Raw genomic sequence first — 23,745 nt, 5'->3', positions numbered from 1 at the left:
CTGCCGGTCAAAATAGGGCACAAAAATGGATCCTCTACCTAGGATTGAACTCCCAACCTCCTAATTGGGAGGCAAGAGCTCCACCTCTAGCCACCACACTCAGTTCCTGCCTTAAATTACAAGAACTATTTCAGAAGTTGCTTTTTTCTGAGATACAGAACAAAATATACTTGTGAAAAAGTTCTTTCTCACACCCCCTAACCCCAATGAAATCATTTTGTCCAAGCTGAGGTCACACAAACGTATTTATTTTGGCAGGGGTGATGGGTGATAGACCCAAGCTTCTGGAAGTGCAGAGTTGCGGATTCAACCCGCGTGATGGAACCAGTACAGTTGAAGACACTGTTGCAGAAAATGACAGACTTAGACTTCTCAGGATACAGGAAGAGTTTATTTGGCAGCCAGGTTCAGAAACGTTAGCCCATGGCTAGCATTGCAAGTTCTGAACGAACTTCATCATCGAAGCACACATTCTTATACATTCTCAAAGACGGTGTAACACGGAAACACTTTACTCATTTCTTATTGATTACCTTGGGGAAAAAGCCTTATAAGGAGATGGGGGTCTTACTTCTCCTTTTGTTACAGGTATGGACTACGTGCCATTAACGAACTTTAATTGAACCTTGTGGTTTTGGACTTTTGACATAGGGACATTTGCTGGAACATGTTGTGGTTGAAAGCTGGTGACATTTCCCTGTCCCTTTAAGCAAGCTTCAAACTGTCCCATTTATGCCACGTCTTCATTCTTATATTTTAATCCATATTTTATTCTACTTTAACACAGTCCATTCTTTCTCCGGTGGTCTGTGCTGCCATCCTCTAGGGATTTGAATTGTGCCCTTTCCCTTCTCATCCAGAGGATCCTGGTAACCAGATGCAACCAAGAATTCCTCCCCATTGAAGGGAAAGTTCTAACTGGAGAGGTGGAGAATGTGGCTGATTTTGCCTGGAAAAAGCATTTGCCATTGGGGGTGGGGGGGTCTCTAATCTTTCCTAAGCCTTTAAGAAGAAAATATACATCTTCGGAAGAAGAGAGAATTAAATTGTGGAAGCTTCATTCATCAACTGTTTTTTGGGAGCTCAAAGGTTCAGAATGTGTTGCACGTGAAATGATCTTCATGGTATCGCTGCAATTTATCTTGACTCCAAGTACAACTCAATCCATCTAGAAGTGAAAGTGAAAGTAAGCAATGTAGTTACCAGAGTTTTCTGGAGATTTCTTAAGAACTCCTAGCAAATGAGAGAGTGCCCCTAGTGGTAGGTAGGAAATGTCATTTCAGGTAGAGGACACAGCGCTCCCTGTGGCTGACCTGGGTATTAAAGCCCCATTGCAACAAACACTCAACGATCCCTGGACTCCTTTAGTGACGGCCATTGGGACCAGGTCTCCGTACATGACGATGCCATTTGCATTATATTTTGCCCCAAAAGTATCTCTTATGCCAACTTTACGCATAATTTTCCCCCTGAGCCCCGAGGTGGAGCCCTGAGTAGGTCAGGGGCAACTCTGTGGGTAGGAGGTTGGACCTGCTCCTTCTCACCACCTGTTCCTGCCACGGGCAGGAGAAGCACGGGGACCTTTTCCAATCGCGATGGGTGCAAAGTCATCTTCACGAAATGAAGGAAAGGCAAAACCAGGAGCTGCCGATTCAGCCACAGAAGAAGCAGGGAAGAAAGGCCACATGAGATGGGCCTGGGTCTATTCACCTGCTGCCTGAGCTGGTGCATGATGTCCGTCTCGGCGGTCTCCATTTTTACATGCTCCACGGTTGACTCGTGCGGCATCTGAGAGGGAACAGATGGAAATGAGACAGCGAAGATCCACCTTCAGGCACTCCCGTTCTGCTCCCAACGGAAGCAGCCGAAGCCCCTCCTGCCAGGGAGCTGCTGGAGGGAAAGGCTGTTCCCCAGGTCAGTTCACACAACCCCTGCGCCCTCATTTCCTCCCCCCACCTCTTGGTTTTGCCCACCTACCAGAGCCGCCGGTGCCCGGAAGACGTAGCTGAAAGGATAGTAGAGGAAGTTCACAAAGGAGGCGGCATAGAGGTCTGCATAGCGCATCAGCTGATTGGCAAAGAGGGTCTGGCGGGAGCCACAGTGGAAGAGGCTCCCCATTTTCCCGTAACACATGTCCATCTCGTGGGTAACTTTCTGAAAGAGAAAAGCTGCCCTCTAGGAGTTGCATTTCGGGAGACAGTTATAACCAGGCGGGGCAGCCATTTGTCTGAATACTAGAGGGCTCTGATGGGGAAACGATGGCATGCAGAGCCCTCACCCCAGCCCAGCTCCATCGCGCATGCATGCACGCATGCCTCCCAGCCAGCTGGTCTTCCGGTCTCTGCCGCGCGTGCGCAGGGGATGCTCACACTGCATCTTGGGGGGTTGTGTGAATGCGCACACACCCCATGCCCCATTTTGGGCCTGAAAGGCTTCCTGCACCAACCTGGAAGCCAAGACTGGGCGCGGGGGGGGGCACATGCGCAGGGGGGCTCGTGTTGCATTTTTGAGTTTGGGGCACTTGGCATTGGAAAGGTTAACCATCATAGGGTTGCTGCTTGTGCAGGGGGTTGGACTAGAAGACCTCCGAGGTCCCTTCCAATTCTATTCTATGACCTCTATAACTTTGGTGGGTCACCAGAACAACATGAGCCGAGACCCCCACTGAAAGTCCAGCTGTCCGGCTCTTCCCGGCCTTTCATTCTAGATTCCCATGCCAAGAAAGTAGAGATGAACTTCCCTCCAGAATCCCAGCCCTTCTTTTGTAATAGATGCCACGGGTAGTGGCCATTGATGAGGGGGGATCTGCAGGGAGGGGGCTGACCAGGCCCCTCTCTTCCCTGGTGTGCAGCTGCAGGGGGGGGAGGATGCTCCCCTCATGCCCAATCCCCCACCAGCTCCTCCCCCTCCTCAGCCAGTCCCCCCTTGAGGCTGCTCAGTAGTTTGCTCCACCTTTCTTTGGGAACTTTCTCCCGTTCTTTCCCGGGGGGGGGGCAGGGCACCTCCCAATGCTCCATGAAGACGGGGGAATGATCTGGACTTGGCTCCAAGACCTGCCACGTGGGACTGAGACCCCAAAGAACATGGGGGAGAGGGGGGAGGGAAGAGACCTGGATCTGCTTCTTGATGGAGCTGATGTCTGGGCATTCACTGCTTCCACTGTCCAAGTGCCTGGAAAAGACAAGGAAGCCTGAGCCCAGAAGCCAGGTGGAGGCCCACCCAAAGGGGGAGCAAGAGCCCCCTCAGCCCCGCCTTCAGGCACCCCACTCCCAAGCTTCCTGCTGACCACTAGGGCCGCTTCTCCATCCCTCGTAGAGTCGGCAGACGGTAGAAAAGTCGCACCGGGTGCAACCTTGGATTAAGGAGAAACTTCCTAACAACATGAGCCCTTAACCAGTGGAACAGCTTGCCTCCAGAAGCTGTGGGGGCGTCATCACTGGAGGATTTTTTCAGGAGAGACTGGGCAGCCATTTGGGCAGAACGATGATGGCGAACCTGTGCCATGCGTGTCAGAGGTGGCACACAGAGCCCTCTCTGTGGACACATGCAACGTTGCCAGCTGCTCTCCTGGTTTCCGGCCAGTGGGTCTTTGTGGGTGCTGGAGCACCAGAAAACGGCCAAATAACAGCCGAAAACCAGTCCATTTTTGGGCCATTTTCAGACCATTTTGGGGGGCCATTTTTGCACGCTAGCCAGCTGGTCTTTGCAGGCACAGGAGCTCCAGAAAACAGCCAAAAATGCCCCCAAACCAGGCTCTTTTCAGGCCATTTTTGGGCCAGAAAGTGGCTTGAAAAATGGCCGAAAAACAGCCTGAGAATCGGCCAGAAAACGGACAAACAAAATAGCCAAAACCAGCCAAAAATAGGCATGTGTGCTCTGGCCAGCTTGCCTTTGGGTTTCCGGTACTCTGGCGCTCACATATGTACATACATGCCCGAGCGTTCCGGTTTGGGCACTTGGTGCCAAAAAGGTTCACCATCACTGGTCTAGGGTCCGAGCAGCGGGTTGGACTAGGAGACCTCCAAGATCCCTTCCAACTCTCTTATTCTGTTCTATTCTCTAAATCCACCCACATATAAAGCAGAGTTGACTGTTTTTCCAGGCCGCAGGGTGATTTTGAGTGGAGCAAAAACACAGCCAGGCAACCCACCAATCCCTTCCTTTAAACGAGTCTGTATTAAAACTGTTAAGGGCAGCACCGGCGGCCATCCTCACTCCTGAAGGGGTTCAGGCCAAGGTTGTGGAAGGCAGCCGAGTTAGGTCTGGCCACATGGATGTGGCTGTGAAAAATATCCCCCTGCCATCTTGGCAAAAGGCTAACGGGTCAACAAAGATCGTACTCACTGGTACAGTTCAGCCAAGAGGGCATCCAGGCGCTGCAATTCGTCGAAGAGTTCTGTAAAGAGAAGATGGCTTTAGCTGATGGCCCAAAAGGGACGGGGAAACAGGCCAGAGCAGCTCCTGAGATCTGAGGGCAGTGTGGCTCTTTGAGGCGGTCAACTGAAAGGCCTCTGAAACGGGTGCAGGTTCTAGCCAGGGAGAGATCGGACCACGACTGAAAGGTTGGAAGACGACCGAGCCACACGTCCCAGGAAGAGGACCTCCCCAAGATCGTAGGAGACCCCTGGGACCACCTCCCTCCCCACAGGTGGAGGGAACCTCACCACTCTTCTCCGTCCACACTTGCAGCTCCTTCGCCATTTCTGGGACCACCAGGAATGTGCGCCATCCTTGCCTCTTCTTGGATTTGAGAATATCCCCAAAGATGTGATCTCCAATGTAAAGGATCTCCTTGCCCTTCACGCCCAAGAGGTCACATATCATGTCTGAGGAGCCTAGAATCAGGGGAGCGTGTTTCATTCTCACGTATCTAAACAATGGGGTTTTTTTTAACCTATTAGCCACAATTCCATACATAATTCCGTATTATGTAGATTGATTTTCAATTTTCGCCTTCAAGCAACGCACTACTGTGGGCCATTAGTATTCACCTATTGGGGGAGATTCACTCCAGCACTGACCTGCATTTGCCCTTCTGCATCTTCAATCTTCAGGTCAGTCCTCGACTTACAACACTTCACTTAGTGACCATTCAAAGTTGCAACGGCACTGAGAAAAGTGACTTACGGCCATTTTTCACACTTACAACCTTTGTAGCATCCCCGTGAGCACCTGATCAAAATTCAGATGCTTGGCTCCTGGTTCATACTTACGGCCTTTTTTGCAACCTTCTTCTTGCTTAAGTATTTTTTATGATACAGTTTTCTTCGGTTTACATCACAGTTTCAGCTGCAACAGCCACAGGGGGGTTGGATTCACAATATTTTGCGACCTTCCAACAAGCAAAGTCTAATGGGGAAGCCAGATTCACTTAACAACGGGGTTGCCAACTTATCACCTGCGGTGATTCAAGAAAGGTGGTAAAAATGGGCAAAGTTCACTTAACAAATGTCTCACTTAACAACAGAAAGTCCCGGCTCAATTGTAGCATTTAGGAGCAGGAAGGACAGACTCAAGTCTTCGGAGGCCGCCTCTGGCCCTTGCTCCTCATTTCCAAGGAGGGCCTTTTCCATTTCTGCAGCCATTCATTCCAAGGGGCCTCTCCTATCGGCAAGGGGTCTGCCCCCAAGCCATGACCCACCCAACAGCAGAAGGAATGGAAACGGGTTCTCACGGGGGATCAAAGCCAAGAACAGTTACTTGGCTGCCAGTCCTCCAGACCCATGCAGGCTGGAGAATTGTGTTTTGCCACGGGGATGGAGAAAAGAAGAATGGCCCCTTTACTACCTGCTGTCCAATCCCAGAGAGTAACAGCTCCCCGGAGTTTCAGAGTCTGAGAGAAGGAGGCTCCAGGGTCTCCTGCTGCCAGACACTGGCTGTGCCATCCCCCACCTGTTTCTGCCCACCTCTCTGCTTTGTTATGAAGGCAAAACTGGAAATGTATTAGGCACTTTTTAAACCTGGCATAGTTAGAATAGAATAGAATAACAGAGTTGGAAGGGACCTTGGAGGTCTTCTAGTCCAACCCCCTATCTAGGCAGGAAACCCTACACCATTCCAGACAAATGGTTATCCAACATCTTCTTAAAAACTTTCAGTGTTGGAGCATTGACAACTTCTGGAGGCAAGTTGTTCCACAGATTAATTGTTTTAACTGTCAGGAAATTTCTCCTTAGTTCTAAGTTGCTTCTCTCCTTGATTAGTTTCCACCCATTGCTTCTTGTCCTGTCTTCAGGTGCCTTGGAGAATAGCTGGACTCCCTCTTCTTTGTGGCAACCTCTGAGATATTGGAAGACTTCTATCATGTCTCCCCTGGTCCTTCTTTTCATCAAACTAGTTGCTGCAACCGTTCTTTGCATGTTTTATCCTCCAGTCCCCTAGTCCTCTTTGTTGCTCTTCTCTGCACTCTTTCCAGAGTCTCCACATCTTTTCCACTTCATGGTGACGTTATCAGAGAACAGCATTTTACTCTGCTGTGCAAGGGAGGCCTTATTTACTGTATTCTCCCACCCACCTGCAATGAGAAGCCCAAGGTCCTTCTTCCCCAGGTACGTAAGGGGAATGGCCATCGGAAAGGCTGAGGGCTACCCAGGCGAATTTACCTCCAGAGTAGACAGCGCAGTGCTGATGGGCTCCTGTGTAGGTCCCAATTCGCAGCTTCCCCGTGTCCTGAACACAAAGGCACAAAGGCTTCACTTACAGCAACCCAACTCAGCACACAGACCATCCCTCGGACCCATAGCTCTGTGGACAGGCTGGGAAGCTCGACCCCCAGGAGGGGACTCCTTCCCTCCAGCGCCTTCTAGTCATCATCCTTGCTCATGTGTTTCCTTTTAAAGAGGTCCCAATTTCCCCTCAGCAACCTGACATCTGCAGTCTGGTTTCTTTCTATGGTTTTCGTAGATTTCCACGGGTGTAGGTATGCTGGTCTTGTTGTATTTGGGTCTTTTCCCGTGTAGGATTGAGATTGTCTTGGCAACGTTTCAGCGAAGTCTCACTCACCATCTTCAAAGGCACCACAGATAAAATCAGCAAAATTCTCCACAAACACAATATCAAGACAGCCTTCAACACTGACCAAAAAATAGCCAACATCTTAAGAAACCCCAAAGACAAAATCCAGCTAGAAAACCAAGGAGTCTACGAAATACCATGCAAAATCTACCCTGCAACATACATAGGACAAACGAACAGGAGAACAAATGCACGCATCGCAGAACACACACGAACGCAGTAAGAAAAAAAGAAAAATATTCCTCCCTTTTCCAGCACCTTAAAGCTACAGGACATGAAATTAATTTTGAAGGAACCAGGTTAATCGCCAAAACTGAACACTTCAACAAGAGAATAATTATGGAAGCCATCGAAATAGAGAAACGCCCCCACAACATGAATAAACATGCCGATATCTCCCACCTACCAGACATCTGGAAACCAGTCCTAGTCAACAAACGAGCCCCACCCACCAACCAGGCCGTTACAACACGAAACAACAATAGACACACAGCCAGCATCAATCAGCACCAATCTACCAATCGTGATACAACCACACAACCAATCATTCCACTTACTGAAACAAAGCCAGCACTCCACACACATCCCACCAAGATTTATAGAAAGACGGCAGCTCTGACCACGCTTTAAGCCCCAAACCCAGCCTGAAGATGGCGAGTGAGACCTCGCTGAAACGTTGCCAAGACAATCTCAACCCAAATACAACAAGACCAGCATAGATAGATAGATAGATAGATAGATAGATAGATAGATAGATAGATAGATAGATAGATAGATAGATAGCTATATATATATATATATATATATATATATATATATATATATATATATATATATATATATATATATATATATATATATAGTATCTATCTATACCTCTATCTACTGATCTCTATCTATCTATCTATCTATCCATCTCTATCTCTCTCTATCTACTGTATCTATCTATATCTCTGTTGATCTCGTTCTCTATCCACCCATCCATCCGTCCATCCATCCATCCATCTAATCTAATCTATCTACATCTATCTATCTATATCTATATATATTGATCTCTATCTCTATCTATCTATCCACCTGACCAATAAATATTATATCACAGACTTGAGAAGAGCAGGATGACTTTGAATCCTTCCCTGTTTCCTTGAAGTTCATCCTAGATCTTCCCCGCCAACCTCCCTTGTTTTTGGCCCTGGCAGGCACATACTGTGTTGACTTGCCGCAGCACAGTTCCTTCAGCAAAAAAGAGGGGCTTGCGAGTGTCGACAACAATCAGATCAAAGTACGAGCGCCACGGTCGATGCTGGGATTTGACCTGCTGTTAGAAAGGGAACATGTTAGGCTACTTGGCAATCTGGAAAGTCCTGAAGGTTTCGTACTAATCACAACAAGTCACCATGACTGCATCCATCCATCCGTCCCTCCCTCCCTCCCTCCCTCCCTCCCTCCCCCTCTCTCCCTCTTCAGTTACAGACCCTGTTATACGGACTTTAATAAGTGCTACCTTACATTGGAAGTCCCAAAGGTGCTTTTTTCAAGAGGCAACTGGACTTTCTTGTTTTTTTATTTGAAGACATTTCGCTTCTCATCGAAGAAGCTTCTTCAGCTCTAGCTGAATGGTGGGGAATGGAGGGATTATGAACAGAGTATGAACAGATTTCCAGAAAAATTGCAGACTACAGGAACCATTTGCACCACTCAGGTGACCCCAAGGACACAGGTAAAGCCCCAAGTGGCCTCAACGACTCTCTAAAAAGGATGCAAACGACCATCTGTCTGCAAGGAGTATAGATCCTTCCATTCCCCACCATCCAGTCAGACTCCCTCCTGGTCTTCTTAGACCTCTGGACAACTTTTAGTATCATTGTCCCAAAGGTGCTTTTTCAGGAGGCAACTGGACTTTCTTGGTTTTCCTTTTGAAGAAGTTTCACTCATGGATGAGAAGCGAAACATCTTCAAAAGGAAAACCAAGAAAGTCCAGTTGCCTCCTGAAAAAGCACCTTTGGGACAACCAGGACTTGGAGGACTTTCATTGGAAGCTCTCTGACAATTTAAATCACTAAAGCACGTGGGACTTAATAATAGCAGCTGTTTCCCATGGAGCCAAACAAGGAAGGGCAGCGCCAACCCTAACCCTAACCCTACTGTTTGGCAGGAGGGCCTCTTCCCAGCCCAGCTACCTTGCTGCAGGCAGCAATCCACCTGAATTGTCCCATCCAGGTGCTGCTGCTGCTGCTGCTAATGGCCACCTGGGCCTGGAACATCTCACAGGTTGACTTACCGTGTTCCCTTCACTGAAGTCAAGTAAGTATCTCATGATCGCCTGGAAAGAGATAATAATAAGCCAAGTGCTACTCTCTTCTGCCGTGAAAATCCCGCCCAGGTTCAAGGGCCTCGTCAGGCAGAAGACAAGGATGGGAAGCCATCAGGGTCTCTTCCATGCGTCTCCCTGCCACTGGCCTCCTCCCACCAAACCATCCGTGCCCCTGAGCACCTGCAAGGCCAGCCAGCCAAATGGTCAGCTTGGGTAAATACTAGTATAGACATATAAAGAGTTAGACCAGTAGATGGAAATGTGAAAGTAAATAATTTGATAATATTACTAATTTTGAATGTAATTTGAACAAGGTTGGGAATTTTAAAACATTAGCGATTGGCAAAGGGGAATTCACGAGAATTATTTTTTTTTTGTGAAGAAGAAATAAGGTAAACTTATGTAAAAATTGTTTTTTTAAAAAGATGAAATATAGGGCATATAGTGATATTAACTATGTATAGAATTAAATGAGAAAAGATAAATATGTAAAGACAATAATACGATTGAAGTTGGCATAGTAAAATTATGGTTAAAAATGATTAATTTATAAAGATTAGGTGTTTAGCAATGATACGTAAGCTTAAATGAATTAATGGGGGGGAAGAAAAGATTATATAAAAGAGAGGAATATTAATTGAAGTGGGAAATCAGAATATACTAAATTATGATTATAAATGAGATGGATAAAACGTGACCCAGTACTCTGTCCATAAAATATGTATGATGGGGGAAAGGAAAATTGCAATAAAACTCTTTTTTAAAAAAAAGGTCAGTCTGGCACTGCCACCGAGCACGGAGGAAAGCAGCTCCTGCTTCCCTACTCTCGGAAGGTCTGACTTACATCTGTGTAGTTGTAGTCGCTGTTGGTGGCAAGAAACATTTTCCCTGCGTCCTTCATGCGGCTCAGCAGGAGAGGAATACGGGGCTGTCGGAAAGGAGACGGAAGCAAGACGCAGATCAGCGGCCTGAGGGACTCCAAGAGGAACCCGACCAGGGTGGGGTTTCAGGGGCTGAAAATGGGCGCTCTCTGCCAAGGCTTCCTCACTCACATCTTTCACCACATACTTCTCCAGGTTCTTCAGCATCTTCTCCTTGAGGCAGCCCTAGGAGAGCAACGGAGGACGGCAGGGGAGTTCAGGGCCAGGATGAGCAGCTGTGGCACTTTGGCCAGGGCAGCTCCTGATGCCGGTTCTGGTGGGCAGCCCAGGGCAGCTGGAAAGTGGCCGAGGGAACCGAGGCAGACCCAGCGTTCCGGCTCTTCCCTCAGATCCAAGATTCGTATTCAGTTAATGTGATTTTATCAATGGATTTTGAAGCTATTTCTCAGCTGCCTCGAAACTGCCAATATAAGATGTGACTAGATGGTGAGATTTGGTTTCAGAGGCTTTGAGTCTCTTGTGACTCCTGGAACTCTCTGCCCCCTTTTTTGGCCTCATTTTTAAAGGGGTCTGCATTGCCTCCTTTGGACTGGCTCAAAGTCACCTAGTTAGCATTATGCCCACGGCAGAACTAGAACTCGGTGTCAGGTTTCCAACTAGCATTCTAAATTAAATCAGAGTCCGAGGCAAAGAATTCCTCAAAGTTCCAATTTATGAAGGGAGCCATGTTGGAACGTCTGGGAAAACCCGAATCTGAAAGCTTCCCGCTTTTCTTTGAAAGTTCAAGGTCTTGCCCCCCCCCCACACCCACAAGTCCATCCCATGGTCCAATCTCCCACTGCCATGCTGGCAGCTTCCACCAACCCAGTTCCGGTCAGGTGCAAAGACAAAGGATGACCTTGGCTTTCTAGAAAGAATGCTGTTATGGCTACATAGCATCTCACTCCCCCCTCCCATGTTTCCACAATAGAAAATGCATAATCGAATAGCAGAAAGTGTGACAGGCCTAAGATCCAAAAGAAAAGATGGCTGCAGGCCTGACACCCAGGTTTCCCCACCCTGATCCAACATCTCAGCCACTAGACCAACGGCTGGCTCTTAAGTGTGACTCCCTGTAATAAATCATGCAAGGAAATATCTCAGTCTACCCGAAGAGCATTTCCCCAACCATGCCCTTGCCTAGTCACCTTCTCCTCTTCCCCCCCCCTCTCTTCTGCTTACTGAAAGGTGAACATAATCCATGGCTTCTCGGACATCCTGGAAGATGCTGCGGAAGGACATGAAGAGGTTGCCCTGCCTGTAGCCGGTCTCACAGCTGAGAGGGAAAGAACAAGAAGGTGAGATCAGCCGGAATTCCTCACAGCAGGGAGAGACCAGGAGCAAACTGGCAAACTGGCACAGAGCTCCCGGCCTCTGCCCCTTGGCACACCAAGGATCCCAGAAGGCTCTAAAGCCCCATGCAGCACCCTCCACCCAGGTGAGGCCAGGCCGCGCCGGACCGCCCAAGGGCTTGAGCCATCAGGCTTACTTTGTGTATCTGGAGAAACTGGTGAAGAAGTCCACAAGGCAGGCCAAGAGGTACGTTTCTGTGGGGAGGGAGAAAAGGCTGAGCAAAGGCCCCCTCACTTCAGGGGCTGGGGCTGCCTGGGAAATTCACTCAGCTCCCACAGCTCAACTTAAACCAGAAGTGGTCAATATTTGCCCACAAAGGTTCCACACTTGGGGAATCATTTGCGCCACACCATGAATAGAAAGATTGTACTCTTCCCTTGTTCCTCAAAGGACTCCATTTCCTCTTGGAAGCCTCACCTGGATTGGTGCCACATGCTAAACCACAAGAAACTCTAACCCATGTTAACACAAAGGTCACGTGTTGCGCAAATGCAGCTGCCGGATCTTAAACTGGCTCAGCTAAGGAAGTTATTATAAGCTTAGCCAAAGTAAGTCATGGGGAAATGGTTTAAAATATAGAGGCAACTTGGTACTCAACTGCTGTGAAACACATCAAATTTGATACTCAGTGCATTTTCATGCCAAACTTTTTTTGTCCCGATACTCATAGTTTGTTTAGTACTCAACGCACAAGCTAGATCTTGTCAGTGTCAATTGCCTTGTGAGTCACTACACTATTCCTTATGAGAAAAAATTGTGTGTCTCCCACAGACAAGTACCTAGCTACCACTGTAAGTACAAAATGCTTTAGCAGAGAGGAAAGGAGAGAGAAAGAGGAAAGGGTAAAGGAGAGGGAGGGGTAGTAGAGTAGGAGAGAGGGTAGGAAGGGAAGGAAGAGGGGAGGAGTAGGGGAGAAGAAAAGAGGAGGAAAGAAGAAAGTAGAGAAGAAGGGAGGGTAGGAGAAAGACAGAGGGAAGAAGTAGGATTGTTGTAATATAAGATGGATGGATGTGATGGCAGGAAAACAATCTCAAATATATTATTACATATTTAGGGGAAGAATGGAATTATAAGTGTTAAAGGATAATGTATAACGCTAATAATATCTATGAGAAATGTATATTTGTGAAATGTGTGTATGTATGAGCTGCCACTCACACAAATGGCGCTTCACACATGCACGCAAGTGCCCACCGCTCAACGCAAGTGGAGCTGCATGTGTGCACTCCTGCCACTCGCCTGGAGCCTTTCCCCCCCCCTCCCTCCCTCCCCTCCCCCTCTCGCCAGTCTGCAAAGCCGGAAAGCTTTTAGCAGCTTTTGGAAAGGGTGGAAACCTGGCGGGTGGTTTGTTTGCATCCCACTCCCACAGCCACTAACAGGAGCAGCCGGTTTAAGCCCCGCTTTGGGACGGGCAGTGCCCTGGCCTGAGGCTGACCCTCCCTCCCTCCCTCTTCCCAGCTCTCCCTTTGCAAATACCTGTCAAATTAAACAAAGTGTTCAGAATGTGGAAACGTTTTGTGTCGTCTCTCTGGATGAATTTGTTTGGGTAGTAATTCCAGATTTCACTCCTAAAAGTAGAAAAAGAAGGAAAAGTCATCGGTGAGATGGGAAGGCATCTTGTAGCAAAGGCCCACCTGACTCAGACCGGTCCCAAGCTGCCGGGTCTGCTGAAGGGCAGCTAAAAGGATCCAGAAAATCTCTTCTCAGCCCCCCCTTGTGACCAGCTCTCTTGAGTGCCGATAAAAGGCGGAGGGCGCAGGGACCTTTCCACGTAGGCCAGAGGGTATACCTCTCCACTAAATAGCTCAGGCTGTCATTGCCATGTAAGAAACTCGGGTCCAAATTCATTGGGCCTTTCCCAATCGTGCGAGTTATTAACCCAGTCACCGTGCAGCTAAGTCTCCCCCCTCTACTGGGGAAAACACATCCAGTCTCCCACTGCAGCCAGCTCGGATCAGTTCAGGCCTCTTATATCAGCGGAGACCCTCTACGGCCACCAGCCCCGGTTACTATAGATGGGGAACGGCACTATATAGTGCAAGATATGCTAGAATCCAGGTGGCACAGGGGACAGTTACAATACCTTATTTTATGGAAAGGTTATCCCATCAGAGGCATCTTGGGTTCATAGCAAGGACTGTAGGGCACCCCACCTGGTAGCGAGATCCCACAGCAGAGATCCCACAAAACCAGGTGAAAGGGGTCCTTCAACTCCTAACGAACTGTAATTCGTAGCTCCCCAGATGCTGTCTCTGTGGTAGGGGGCTGCATGTCAGCTCCAGCCAGCTCAGAGGCCTGGAGCTGCCATTCAGGGAGGAAACTGGGCCAGCTGCCAAGACTCACTTTCCCTCCTCCACACTGTCTAGCTGAAGAAATTACAAAGCTCCTGCTAACAATCCATAATTAATTGCTGGGTGGTTTTTGCTCTGGGTCACAAGGTGATGGGTGTGCGGACGTGTGGTGTGCGGCTTATCTTAATTACCAACGTAGCTATAAAAGGGGGTGGGAAGCTCAGGGTGGCAGCTCTGACCATGTAGTCATTGCCTCAGTGCTTTGCTGGTCCGTTCCTGCCGTAGGAAGAAGATAAAACCCTTTCAAACCATCTCTGTGTTTGGCTGTTTTTGTTAACCCTTCGGGACCTGACAGTGGAGGTGACTGCCCCAAATCCAGGCTGCATCTTTGGTACACCCGGCTCATTAGCAGGGACCCTGGGCCTTTGCTCTTGAGCTCCAGGCTGGGTCTCTGCAGTCAGAAGTGCAAAGAGGAGACCCCTACCCCTTGAGGAAATGGAAGCCATGCGCACAGGCCAACAGATTGCCATGGGAGTCCACCTTCAGCAAGTTCCCGTACCGGGCATCAAAGATCAGCCCCCTGAAGAATGGAAAGACAAGATCAGCTGGGTTGGCCCCCTCCCCACAATTCAAATCCAGCATCAAAGCCTCCAACAGCAGTTGGATTTGGGAGGGTTAAATAACCAGGTGTTTTGTTACCTGGTAGGGAAGGCAGGGTCGTACTTGTATTCCAGAACTTCGGGTGGATAGCCAATGGACACCAGTCGCTCCAGCAGCAGCTCAAAGGTCAGCTCCTCGTAGTCTGGGGATGTGTACACTGTAGCAGAAAAGAGCAGAGTCCCTTCCCATTCCTGGCTCACCTTTGTGTCACAAAGCCCAAAGGAAACGTAGACAAGGTGGAGAGACTAGCAGTTTCCAAGTCAGCTTTGTGCTCTTGGTGCTTTGCTTGCATTGGTCATCTCAAAAATTAAAACCTATCTCCCGAAATGTTGGAGATGTAGACATAAATCTGGAACGTTCTATCACATGTGGTGGGCATGCCCCCAGGCCAGGAAATATTGGCTTAAAATTACCGATTGGCAGGAAGGAATCACCGAACATAGGATAGAATTGAAACCAGATCTATGTTAATTAGGTATACCAGACCCAGAGATGGACAAGAAATATCGATGTATAACATTACACATACCAACTGCTGCTAGGATTGCCTTTGCACACAACTGGAAACAAAAAAGTACCCACCCACCCCAGCCGAAATAGTAATTAGGAAGGTATTCAAATGTGCTGAAATGGACAGGATGACTATGGAGTTAAACGAAAGAGTCGGACTATTATAAAATTTGGAGTAGACTGTACAAGTGGCTAGAGAATAGAAGCCAAAGTGAGAAATAAAAGTTTTAAAAACTATTGATTATAAAACAAAGAAAAATGTATGTATGTATGTATGTAAAATCTGATTATATGTACCATACTATTCTATTACTATATAATTATTACATTAGTAATAGAATTGTTAAAATCTACAAGAAGGCAACAATCGAAGAGTAAACTACCAAAGCAGAATATACATGCTGATACAGGTAGCTGTAAAATCACATTACAGTATCATGTTGTTTGTGTTTTTATGTGTTTGTTTTTGTCTTTGTATTTTTTCTTGTTTTTTTCCCTTTTTCTTTTCTTTTTTCTTTTTACTTGTGGCATTTTTTAAATTTGAAAATATTCAATAAAAACTATTTTTAAAAAATTAAAAAATGGGGCTCAAAAGAGCACAAACGTTGACATCTCTTTGCAAAACGGACGTAATGCAGAATAGCATCATAGCAACCTTGTAGAGCTTGGCTGGAATCACATAAAAGCTGCCAAAAAGTCCCCGGCAATTTCTGGAATTAAAAAAAACCCTTTAGCCCCCGTGGCTGGATTTTCTTAGCCTGACTTTCCTCTCCTGTAGTTAGGATCCTGTATCCATCCTTATAGGTTTCCTGGAAGGATTTTCCTATCACATAAATACATTGTAATTCTCACTAAAAGTAATGGACAGAGTAATGCCATCGTTATCCATTGTAGGCTAAGGCAGCCAGGACTGACCAAGAGGGAGGAGACGGGGGATTCTGGATGGGGGGGGCAAGGGGGAGGCAAAGGACAGAAGGGACCCACTTGCTGGAGGGGGGCAGGCAATATTTCAGCCTGTAGTTCTCCCTGTCACTTATTTTGTGAATGAGCAACTCCTCCTCCCCAGAGTTTGAGGGCCACACTCAAAGTCCCAAATGTATCTGCTCCCTCCCAAAGACTGGAGGGGAGGGGATGGACCCTGAGTGAGCTTCAGCCTAGGCCTCCTGTCCCCATCCCAGAAACACACCAGCCCCCAATGGGTCACATCAGGAGAGAGGCACCTCATTTAATAATGGACTAAGGCCGAGATGGAGAACTTTTTCGGCACCGAGCGTCCAAACCAGAATGTGCGTCCATGCGCCCGAGCTGGTGCCCACATGCCTGGTTTTTGGCCGTTTTCAGTCTGTTTTTCAGGGTTTTGCCCCGAAAACAGCCTGAAAATTGACCCCTAAACGGTCTGAAAGTGCCCATAAATTAGCCCAGAAAACAGCCTGAAAAGGCCCCCAAACGGCCTGTGCATTGGCTGTTTTTGGGGCTGTTTTCCGGTGCTCTGGCGCCTGCAAAGACCAACTACTTGCCGCACAGATGTATACCGGAAATCAGAAGAGCAGCTGGTGACGGCACATGTTCCCAGAGAGCAAGCTCTGCGTGCCACTGTGGCACGCGTGGTATAGTTTCGCCATCACAGGACTAAGACATAAAGGCCACAAGGGTGTGTTGGGCACCTTCTCAGCAGAAAAGCATGAAATACATGAAAATGTGCAGCTGATTATTCCCCTCCCATCCCTCTGCAACCCCTTGCACTCCAGAGGTCCAGCCTCCGTGTCCTCTTACCTGCCAGGGTATAGTCCATATCTAAACCAAAGCATTTGATCTTCTCCAGCGCCAGGCTCCGATTCACGAAGATCCTGGGAAGGAGACGGGACAGCCAGTGATGAGATGCCCAAGGACTGGCCTTGCTATAACCAGAGTCTCCCAACTCTTTCGAATGACCACCTCCATTGGCCTGAGAGTTGGCTTGGGAAAATCAAGCAAACTTAGAAAGAAGTCCAGCTGAACTTTTCAACTGAAATGGGCAACACAAATATTCAGAAATGGCTTAATGCCAGCCTTCCTCCGGTCAGACTGAGGTTTCATATATGGTATATTTGCCCAAACTTAGATCTAGATCTCCTTTTTTTGAAAGGAACAATTTAGTTCTCCTGTATGTTCTGGAAATCTCTCTTCCTGGGGTGAGACAGGGGGGAGGAGGGGGGAGGAAGGGAGGGATGGAGGGGAGGGGAGAGAGAAAAAGGGAGGGGAGAGAAAGGGAGGGAGGGAGGGAGGGAGGGAGAGAGGGAGAGAGGGAGAGAGAGAGAATCTCTCAAGCTATTCTCCAAGGCACAAGAAAACCAGAGAAGGAATAATGGATGGAAACTGACCAAGGAAAGATTCAACCTGGAAATAAAGAGACATTTTCTGACAGAACAATCAACTCATGGGAAGAAGTTGCTTTCAGAAGTTGTGGGAACTAGCAGCCACTCCAAAGGCAGAAGCAACCTGGAAGACAACGGAAACCATCTCCAAGAGCGCCTCCGGACTGCCCAAGCCATTAGCAGGAAGTTCTTTGGTGGCTACCAGAGATTTGTATGGAGGCTTTCAGAAGTGGTTGCCATGGTTTTTCTTGCACAACCCACCGGCTGCTTTTCTCTCAAGTCTGGGGTGGGGGAGGCTTCCTTCCAAGGGCCTGGACTGCCAGCTAGAGAGCTCGGCCAACTGCACCACCATGGCAGAAGACAAAAGCTGCCTCGAATGAACTGTCTCTGGCCAAGCCAGAGGAACTGGCTGCTTGCCATGGCATGGCCTCAGCAACCCCTAATCTTGCTCCGGATGCCTCCGCAGCCAATCGTTCATCAGTACGGCCCTGCCAGAACATTTCCTGGAGCCATTATTCTCCAGCCTGCTAAGGGTCACTTTGGATTCCATCTGCTCACTGAGCCTGCTCAGTCTCCAGGGGTTGCAGCAGGAGGGCCCGTCTGGCTCCCTGAAGAGATTTCCTAACTGAGATGTTCCAACTGCTCGGAGGACCGTTACTGGCCGCAATTGGGACAGCGACAGCTTCCTCTGCTGGTGAATGCCTGACCTCTTCTAGCCAAGTCCATTCACCTGCCGAAGGGAACTGGGAGGTCCTTGACTTCAGCCTGTGCGTCAGAGTATTTCATCATGCTCTGCAATCCTTTGGAACAGGACGTGGCTTCGTGCAATTTGTCAACAGTTGCGAGCTGCCCATCAGCCCTTCCTTTGCTCTCCCAGGTTGCTACTCCCACCCCCAACCCTCCTCTATAGGGGAGAGAGCCATGGGTCAAGGTCTGATTTACAAAGAAAACAATGCCACAAAGAGGGGGGTGTATGTGGAGCAGTAGGAGAGGAGAGCCAGAGTGGACTTTCAGAACGAACAAACAAACCGTTGGTAGATGCTAACATCCACGTCTTCAGTGCTCCTTCCAGAATCCACTCTTCTTGCATTTCCTCGTGGAACCTGTAATTGCGCTGAAATGTTTCCCCAGCTAAAGGTACGTTCAGACACAGTTGTAGGACATTCCATTTTCCCATTCCTCGCCACTATCTTCATTTTCTCGTTTTCTTTTCCACATGGCCACTAAATGTGGTAAGAGTTCAACAGCAGAGAGAGTAACACCCTCCTGCCATAGAAGTCATGGAAAGTCTCCTGTTCATTCTTGAGCTTGAATGCCACCCTTGTTTTATCAAAGCCACCCACTTCTTAAGTAGCCCATCCCCATGGTATTCTTGCTCCCGTGTACACAGAAGCCCATAAAGATGTGGGCTACTGCATTTTGGATCAATGGTGGTTTTCAAATACCGTATTTTTTGGAGTATAAGACACACCTTTCCCCCCTCCCAAAAGAGGGTGAAAATCTGGGTGCGTCTTATACACTGAATACAGCATTTTTGGCCTCCCAAAACCCCACCCTGTGCATCCTGTTTTTTGCAAAAATGGACACACAGAGGGTTTGGGAGGCCTGCAAAGTGCCCTGGGGGCTGGGGAGGGCAAAAACGAGTGAAAAGGGGGGCCCTTTTCACAAAAAACGGGGCTGTTTTTGCCCTCCCCAGCCCCCAAGAGCACTCTATAGGTCTTCCCACACCCTCTGCATGCCCCGTTTTTGTGAAAAAGAGGCACGTTTTTGGCCTCCCCAACCCCCCACGTATGGCATTTTGCCCCCACCAGCTCCCAGGAGCACTTTGCAGGCCTCCCAAACCCTCTGCAAATGCCGCTTTTTCACAAAAAAGTCTTATACTCTGGTGCATCTTATAGTTCACAGAAAATATGGTACTCTTTACAAACAGCCCCCAAGAATTACAGTAGTTGAACTTGATGGCTGTAAGGACCTGAATTCCTTCCCCAGGTGAGGCTGCAACTGGCCCACCAGCCAAAATGAGCATAGGCTTTGATGGCTGTAAGTTCCCACCTGCTGAGCCAACAAAAAGCATGAATCAGAAACACCCAAATTGTGAACCTACTTCCTGATGTGTAGCACAGCAGCAAAGGAGCCTGATCTATCCATGGCAGCTTGCCAGGAATCATCCGCAGTCCAATTCCATCCGGACCCTGACAATCTCTAAGAACTGCTGAAGGATGACCACAGCATCTTCCTTACAGCCACTGATGATGTACAATCGAGTAATAGCCGCACACGGATGATGCCGTAACAAGAACCATTGGATGGCATCTCCCATATACACATAGGACCGATCCCTATGGTAACCCACAAGTAAGGGGCCTCCAGGACAATCTCTCTTCTCCCACCAACACTCAGTGGAACTGCCCAAGTATGGAATGAGCAGTTCAAACTGATTCCTCCATTGTAAAATAACACCAACGACGCCAACCCTCACAGTCAGCCCCAAAATGATCATTCAATACCAAAAGTCTGTAGAGATTCTCCGTCCTCCAGGTTCTGGTTGTCCCAAAGGTGCTTTTTCAGGAGGCAACTGGACTTTCTTGGTTTTCCTTTTGAAGACGTTTCGCTTCTCATCCATGAGTGAAACTTCTTCAAAAGGAAAACCAAGAAAGTCCAGTTGCCTCCTGAAAAAGCACCTTTGGGACAATGATACCAAAAGTTGTCCAGAGGTCTAAGAAGACCAGGAAGGGGGTCTTATTTTCCCCCACCCAACATGTCACAACGTAGGCCCTCCAGGAGAGGGAACAATGCTATCTTATCTCCATAGGAAATGATCCAGCTAATTCAGTCCCACGAAGGAGTTCACCATCCTGTTTAAGACTGCTAAATGGCATTTGTCCAATACCATAGGCAGGGGGGTCTCCAAAGCTGGCTGAGGAATTCTGGGAGTTGAAGTCCAGAAGTTTTAAAGTTCCCAAGGTTGGAGACCCCTGCAATAAGGGAGAAGTAGGCATAATTCACCGCTCACCCCACCCACCATGGACATGGTGCAGACCCAAACATGGCCACGGAATCATGGTCAGCCACATTAGCTGTCAGCAACTTTAAACACTCAAAGACCTACCAAGGCCCTAACCAGAAGCCCCCCATTCAATTCTGGAGCCGACCGGAAGTCCGGTTCCCCCACCATAGAGTCTCCTCCTAGCACGGCATCCTTTTTTCCTCTGCCTGTCCTAAACAAAAGCCCTATTAATTGTGGAGCTGACTGGCAACAGGGAGCCACAGCAGAGGGATAAAAGACCCACATGCGGCTCCAGAGCTGCAGGTTGCCGACCTCTGATTTTGAGACTTCTTCCAAAGCTGCTCCAGGTGTTGTTGCTGGGGCTTCATCTCCCTCGGTAAACAAGTGCCACCCCCAGTGAGAGGCACCTGGCTTTCTACCCGACAGTACTCCTTATCAGAAATCCCGGGAAATCCCCAAGCAACAGGATCCATCATTCCAATTGGTTCCTCTCCACAAGGCTAGAACCGCAACTGGTCCAGGACACGAACTAACAACGACAATGGATGAAGTGAAAGCCCTTCCATCTCCGGAACATTCAACAAGAGGAGACAAAAAGGAGACCCAGAGTTACGACCAACAACACACATAGAGCCAAGATGTAAGAATGGAGTTACTTGCACGGAACAGAAGCAGACCTTATTCCCATGCTTATTCACACACAGGGTCGGAAGGGACCTTAGAGGTCTTCTAGTCTAACCCCCCTGCTTAAGCAGGAGACCCTATCCCATCTCAGACAAACGGCTGCCCAGCCTCTTCCTAAACAGGGATGGAGCACCTACTACATCCCATAATGAATTCACCACCTTATTTATGGCTGACTAAGGAAAGATTCCCTAAGAATTGCCCACAGTGGACTCTCCATATTCAGAGGGTCAGGGCAAATGAATAAGCAGTGGCTGGCAGGCCCCCCTCTCCTTCGGGCTCCTTGGCTCGGAGGTGGGGGGGACGGGACAGGCAGCCCTGCAGAGGCTTCTCCTTCTGTGGCGTCTTCCGGCCCATGTTCCTCGGGCAGACCTGGGATGCCCAGCATGGCTAGCTGGGAATTCTGGGAGTTGAAGTCTACGAGTGTGGACACCCCTGCCTTAAGCAGACTAAGCAGGTGCTTAGGGCACCCGGCCCAAAGGGGCACCACAAAGGAAGAAAGCCCAATGGAGATTTGTACTTTGGAGGCACCAAGATCGGTCAGTGCTTGTGGCACCAGGGAGCCTTCCTCTGCCACTGCCCCCAGGGCCCAACCGGGCAATGCCAGGATGCCAGGCGGGCTCGGAGGTCGCAGCTGCCGAGGAAGGGCGCCCACAAGCGGCTTTCCCACCGAGCCCCTCCAGGCCCCCAGCCTGGCGCTGCGGGCTTCGGAAGCAAAGGCGGCCGAGAAATGGGCATGGGAAGCCGCCCGCTCGCCCTCCGCGGCCGGAGCCTCCGTCCCTCCCTGCCTCCCCGGCGGCGCTTGGCCGCTTCGACGGCCCGTCCTGCCTCCTCCGGCCGGGACCCCCCGCGGGACCCCCGGCTCCCCTGGCCGGCGGGGAAAGGCGGCTGGGCGGCTTCCGAGGGAGAGGCGCTCCCGCTCGGCGGGGCAGGAGGGCGCAAGGACGGCCGCCTCCTCCTCCTCCTCCCCGACGGCGCCCCGCTTGCCCTTACCGGCGGTGGTAGTCCCGCTTGACGGGCCCGCGGGGCTCGGGGGCGGCCGGGAAGGGCGGCTCGGCGTCGGCGGGGACCTGGCGGAGGACGCTGCCCATCTCGGCGGCCCGGAGGAGAAGCCTGGGCTGCGGCTGCCCGCTGCGTCCTCGCTGGCCCCGGGAGAGGCTCGCTCGCTGGCGGCCCTGCCCAGCCCGCCCGGCCGCCCCTCCCCGGCCCGCCTGCCCAGGCTCCCCGCCAGTCGCCGCCCCGACGCCCCGCGCCCCGGCCGCGGCTCGACGGCGGCTCCTCCGCAGTGGTCAGGGCCGAGGGAGGCCGAGACAGGCGGGAAAGAAGCCCGAAGGCAGCGGAGGCATGAAGCAGGGGAGCCCCCGCCGGCCGTCCTGGCATCAGCCGCCAAAGGCGCCGGGCGAGCGGAGCGCTTGTAGCGGGGGCACGGGGGTGGGTGGGAGGTCTGGAGTTGCCGAGCAAGGCCCTCCGGCTTCTCCTCCCCAAGAAGGACGGGGTCCGCTCCCCCCGCCTGGCCCGCAGAGGACGGCCTTGATTTCCCTCGGGGGCAGCTTGTCTGGGTGCCTTTTGCCCCTCCAAGGTCGCCCTAAACGGAGCCAAATGAAGAGACAGAAAAGAACTGCAGAAAGAAGAGGGGAAAGGCCGCCTGAATCTGGCCCTCAGACCGGTCAGCAACCAAAAGCAGGAGAAGTATAGACTCCCACGGGTAGGCAAAGGTAAAGGCTCCCCTCGCACGTAGGTGCTGGTCGTTCCCGACTCTAGGGGGCGGTGCTCATCTCTGTTTGAAAGCCAAAGAGCCAGCGTTGTCTGAAGACGTCTCCGTGGTCATGCGGCTGGAAGGCTGTTAATTAACAGGTAGTTAGGACTGCAGAAAAGCACAAACACAAACTGGAGGAGAACCAGCAGGAAGGAGATGGACTCATGACGGTGGCAATGGGTGCATCATTGTGAGACCTCAAGGACCAGGTTAGTGACGGTTCAACCTGGAGAAAATCTATCTTTGTGGTCCCCAAGAGTCAGTAATGACGTGATGGCACATAATCAAACCCACTTATTTCTGGTGGACTTAAGAAAGCCAGAAACCAGGTCCCTCACCTGAGCCCCCGTTTCCCAGCAAAATAAAAAGTCTCTGGAGCAGCTGGGACTACGCCCTCCACCCAACATGGAAAAGGCCACAGCAAAAGTGTGCATCCTAACCTTATAATATTTAGAATGTATAAATATTCAAAAGTATTTTATTTAATGGAAGCATAAAAAATCCTTTATAATAAATATGTTCTATATAGTATTTTACTATTTAAGATATGCAATAGTGAAAATAAACTTTCAGTTAACTACATTTTCCCACTAGTCATTGAAATTGATTCTTTATTGATTATTAGCCCTTCAGCCATATTAAAACGCAAAGTTCCAGAAACCAATAATTACTAAAATTTCATAAAAGCAATATAACATGGAATTTGATAAAATACAATTTAAAATGGAATTGGCACAAAATAAGATTTAAAATAGAATTGGAATAAAAGATAGACTAAAATGAAATTGAAATAGAATACAATAGTTTAATATATGGATAAAATTGTATTTCGGTGTCATTCCTGCAATATACCCCAATCAGTCCCACCTATGCAGATCTCAA

General features: G+C 49.3%; 1 protein-coding gene across 5 annotated transcripts; it reads right to left on the bottom strand.

The window, feature by feature from the left end:
• Positions 1-227: 227 nt before the first annotated feature.
• Positions 228-22,267, bottom strand: LOC309396143 (cytosolic purine 5'-nucleotidase-like). 5 transcript variants are annotated; one of them, XM_081960990.1, is made up of 19 exons: positions 20,736-20,758; positions 18,446-18,639; positions 16,836-16,909; positions 14,592-14,709; positions 14,377-14,472; positions 13,078-13,169; positions 11,738-11,795; positions 11,431-11,524; positions 10,381-10,434; positions 10,173-10,256; positions 9,296-9,337; positions 8,222-8,332; positions 6,603-6,669; positions 4,665-4,835; positions 4,345-4,396; positions 3,111-3,171; positions 1,978-2,154; positions 1,711-1,788; positions 228-1,168 (listed from the first exon to the last, which is right to left on the bottom strand). In XM_081960990.1, exons 2-19 carry the CDS (start codon positions 18,610-18,612, stop codon positions 1,160-1,162), a joined length of 1,605 nt encoding a protein of 534 aa, XP_081817116.1. In that variant the 5' UTR covers positions 18,613-18,639; positions 20,736-20,758; the 3' UTR covers positions 228-1,159. The 5 variants fall into 5 exon arrangements, with proteins under 5 accessions (XP_081817116.1, XP_081817119.1, XP_081817120.1 ...); XM_081960993.1 differs by lacking the exons at positions 18,446-18,639; positions 20,736-20,758 and adding an exon at positions 22,101-22,267; XM_081960994.1 differs by lacking the exons at positions 18,446-18,639; positions 20,736-20,758 and adding an exon at positions 22,101-22,267 and having other exon boundaries at positions 8,222-8,329.
• Between the last annotated feature and the right edge of the window lie 1,478 nt (positions 22,268-23,745).

The sequence above is a fragment of the Natrix helvetica genome, assembly GCF_964273705.1.
Source record: "Natrix helvetica genome assembly, chromosome: 8".
In the NCBI taxonomy this organism is placed as follows: Eukaryota; Metazoa; Chordata; class Lepidosauria; order Squamata; family Natricidae; genus Natrix; species Natrix helvetica.
This window is presented reverse-complemented; position numbering and strand designations above follow the sequence as displayed.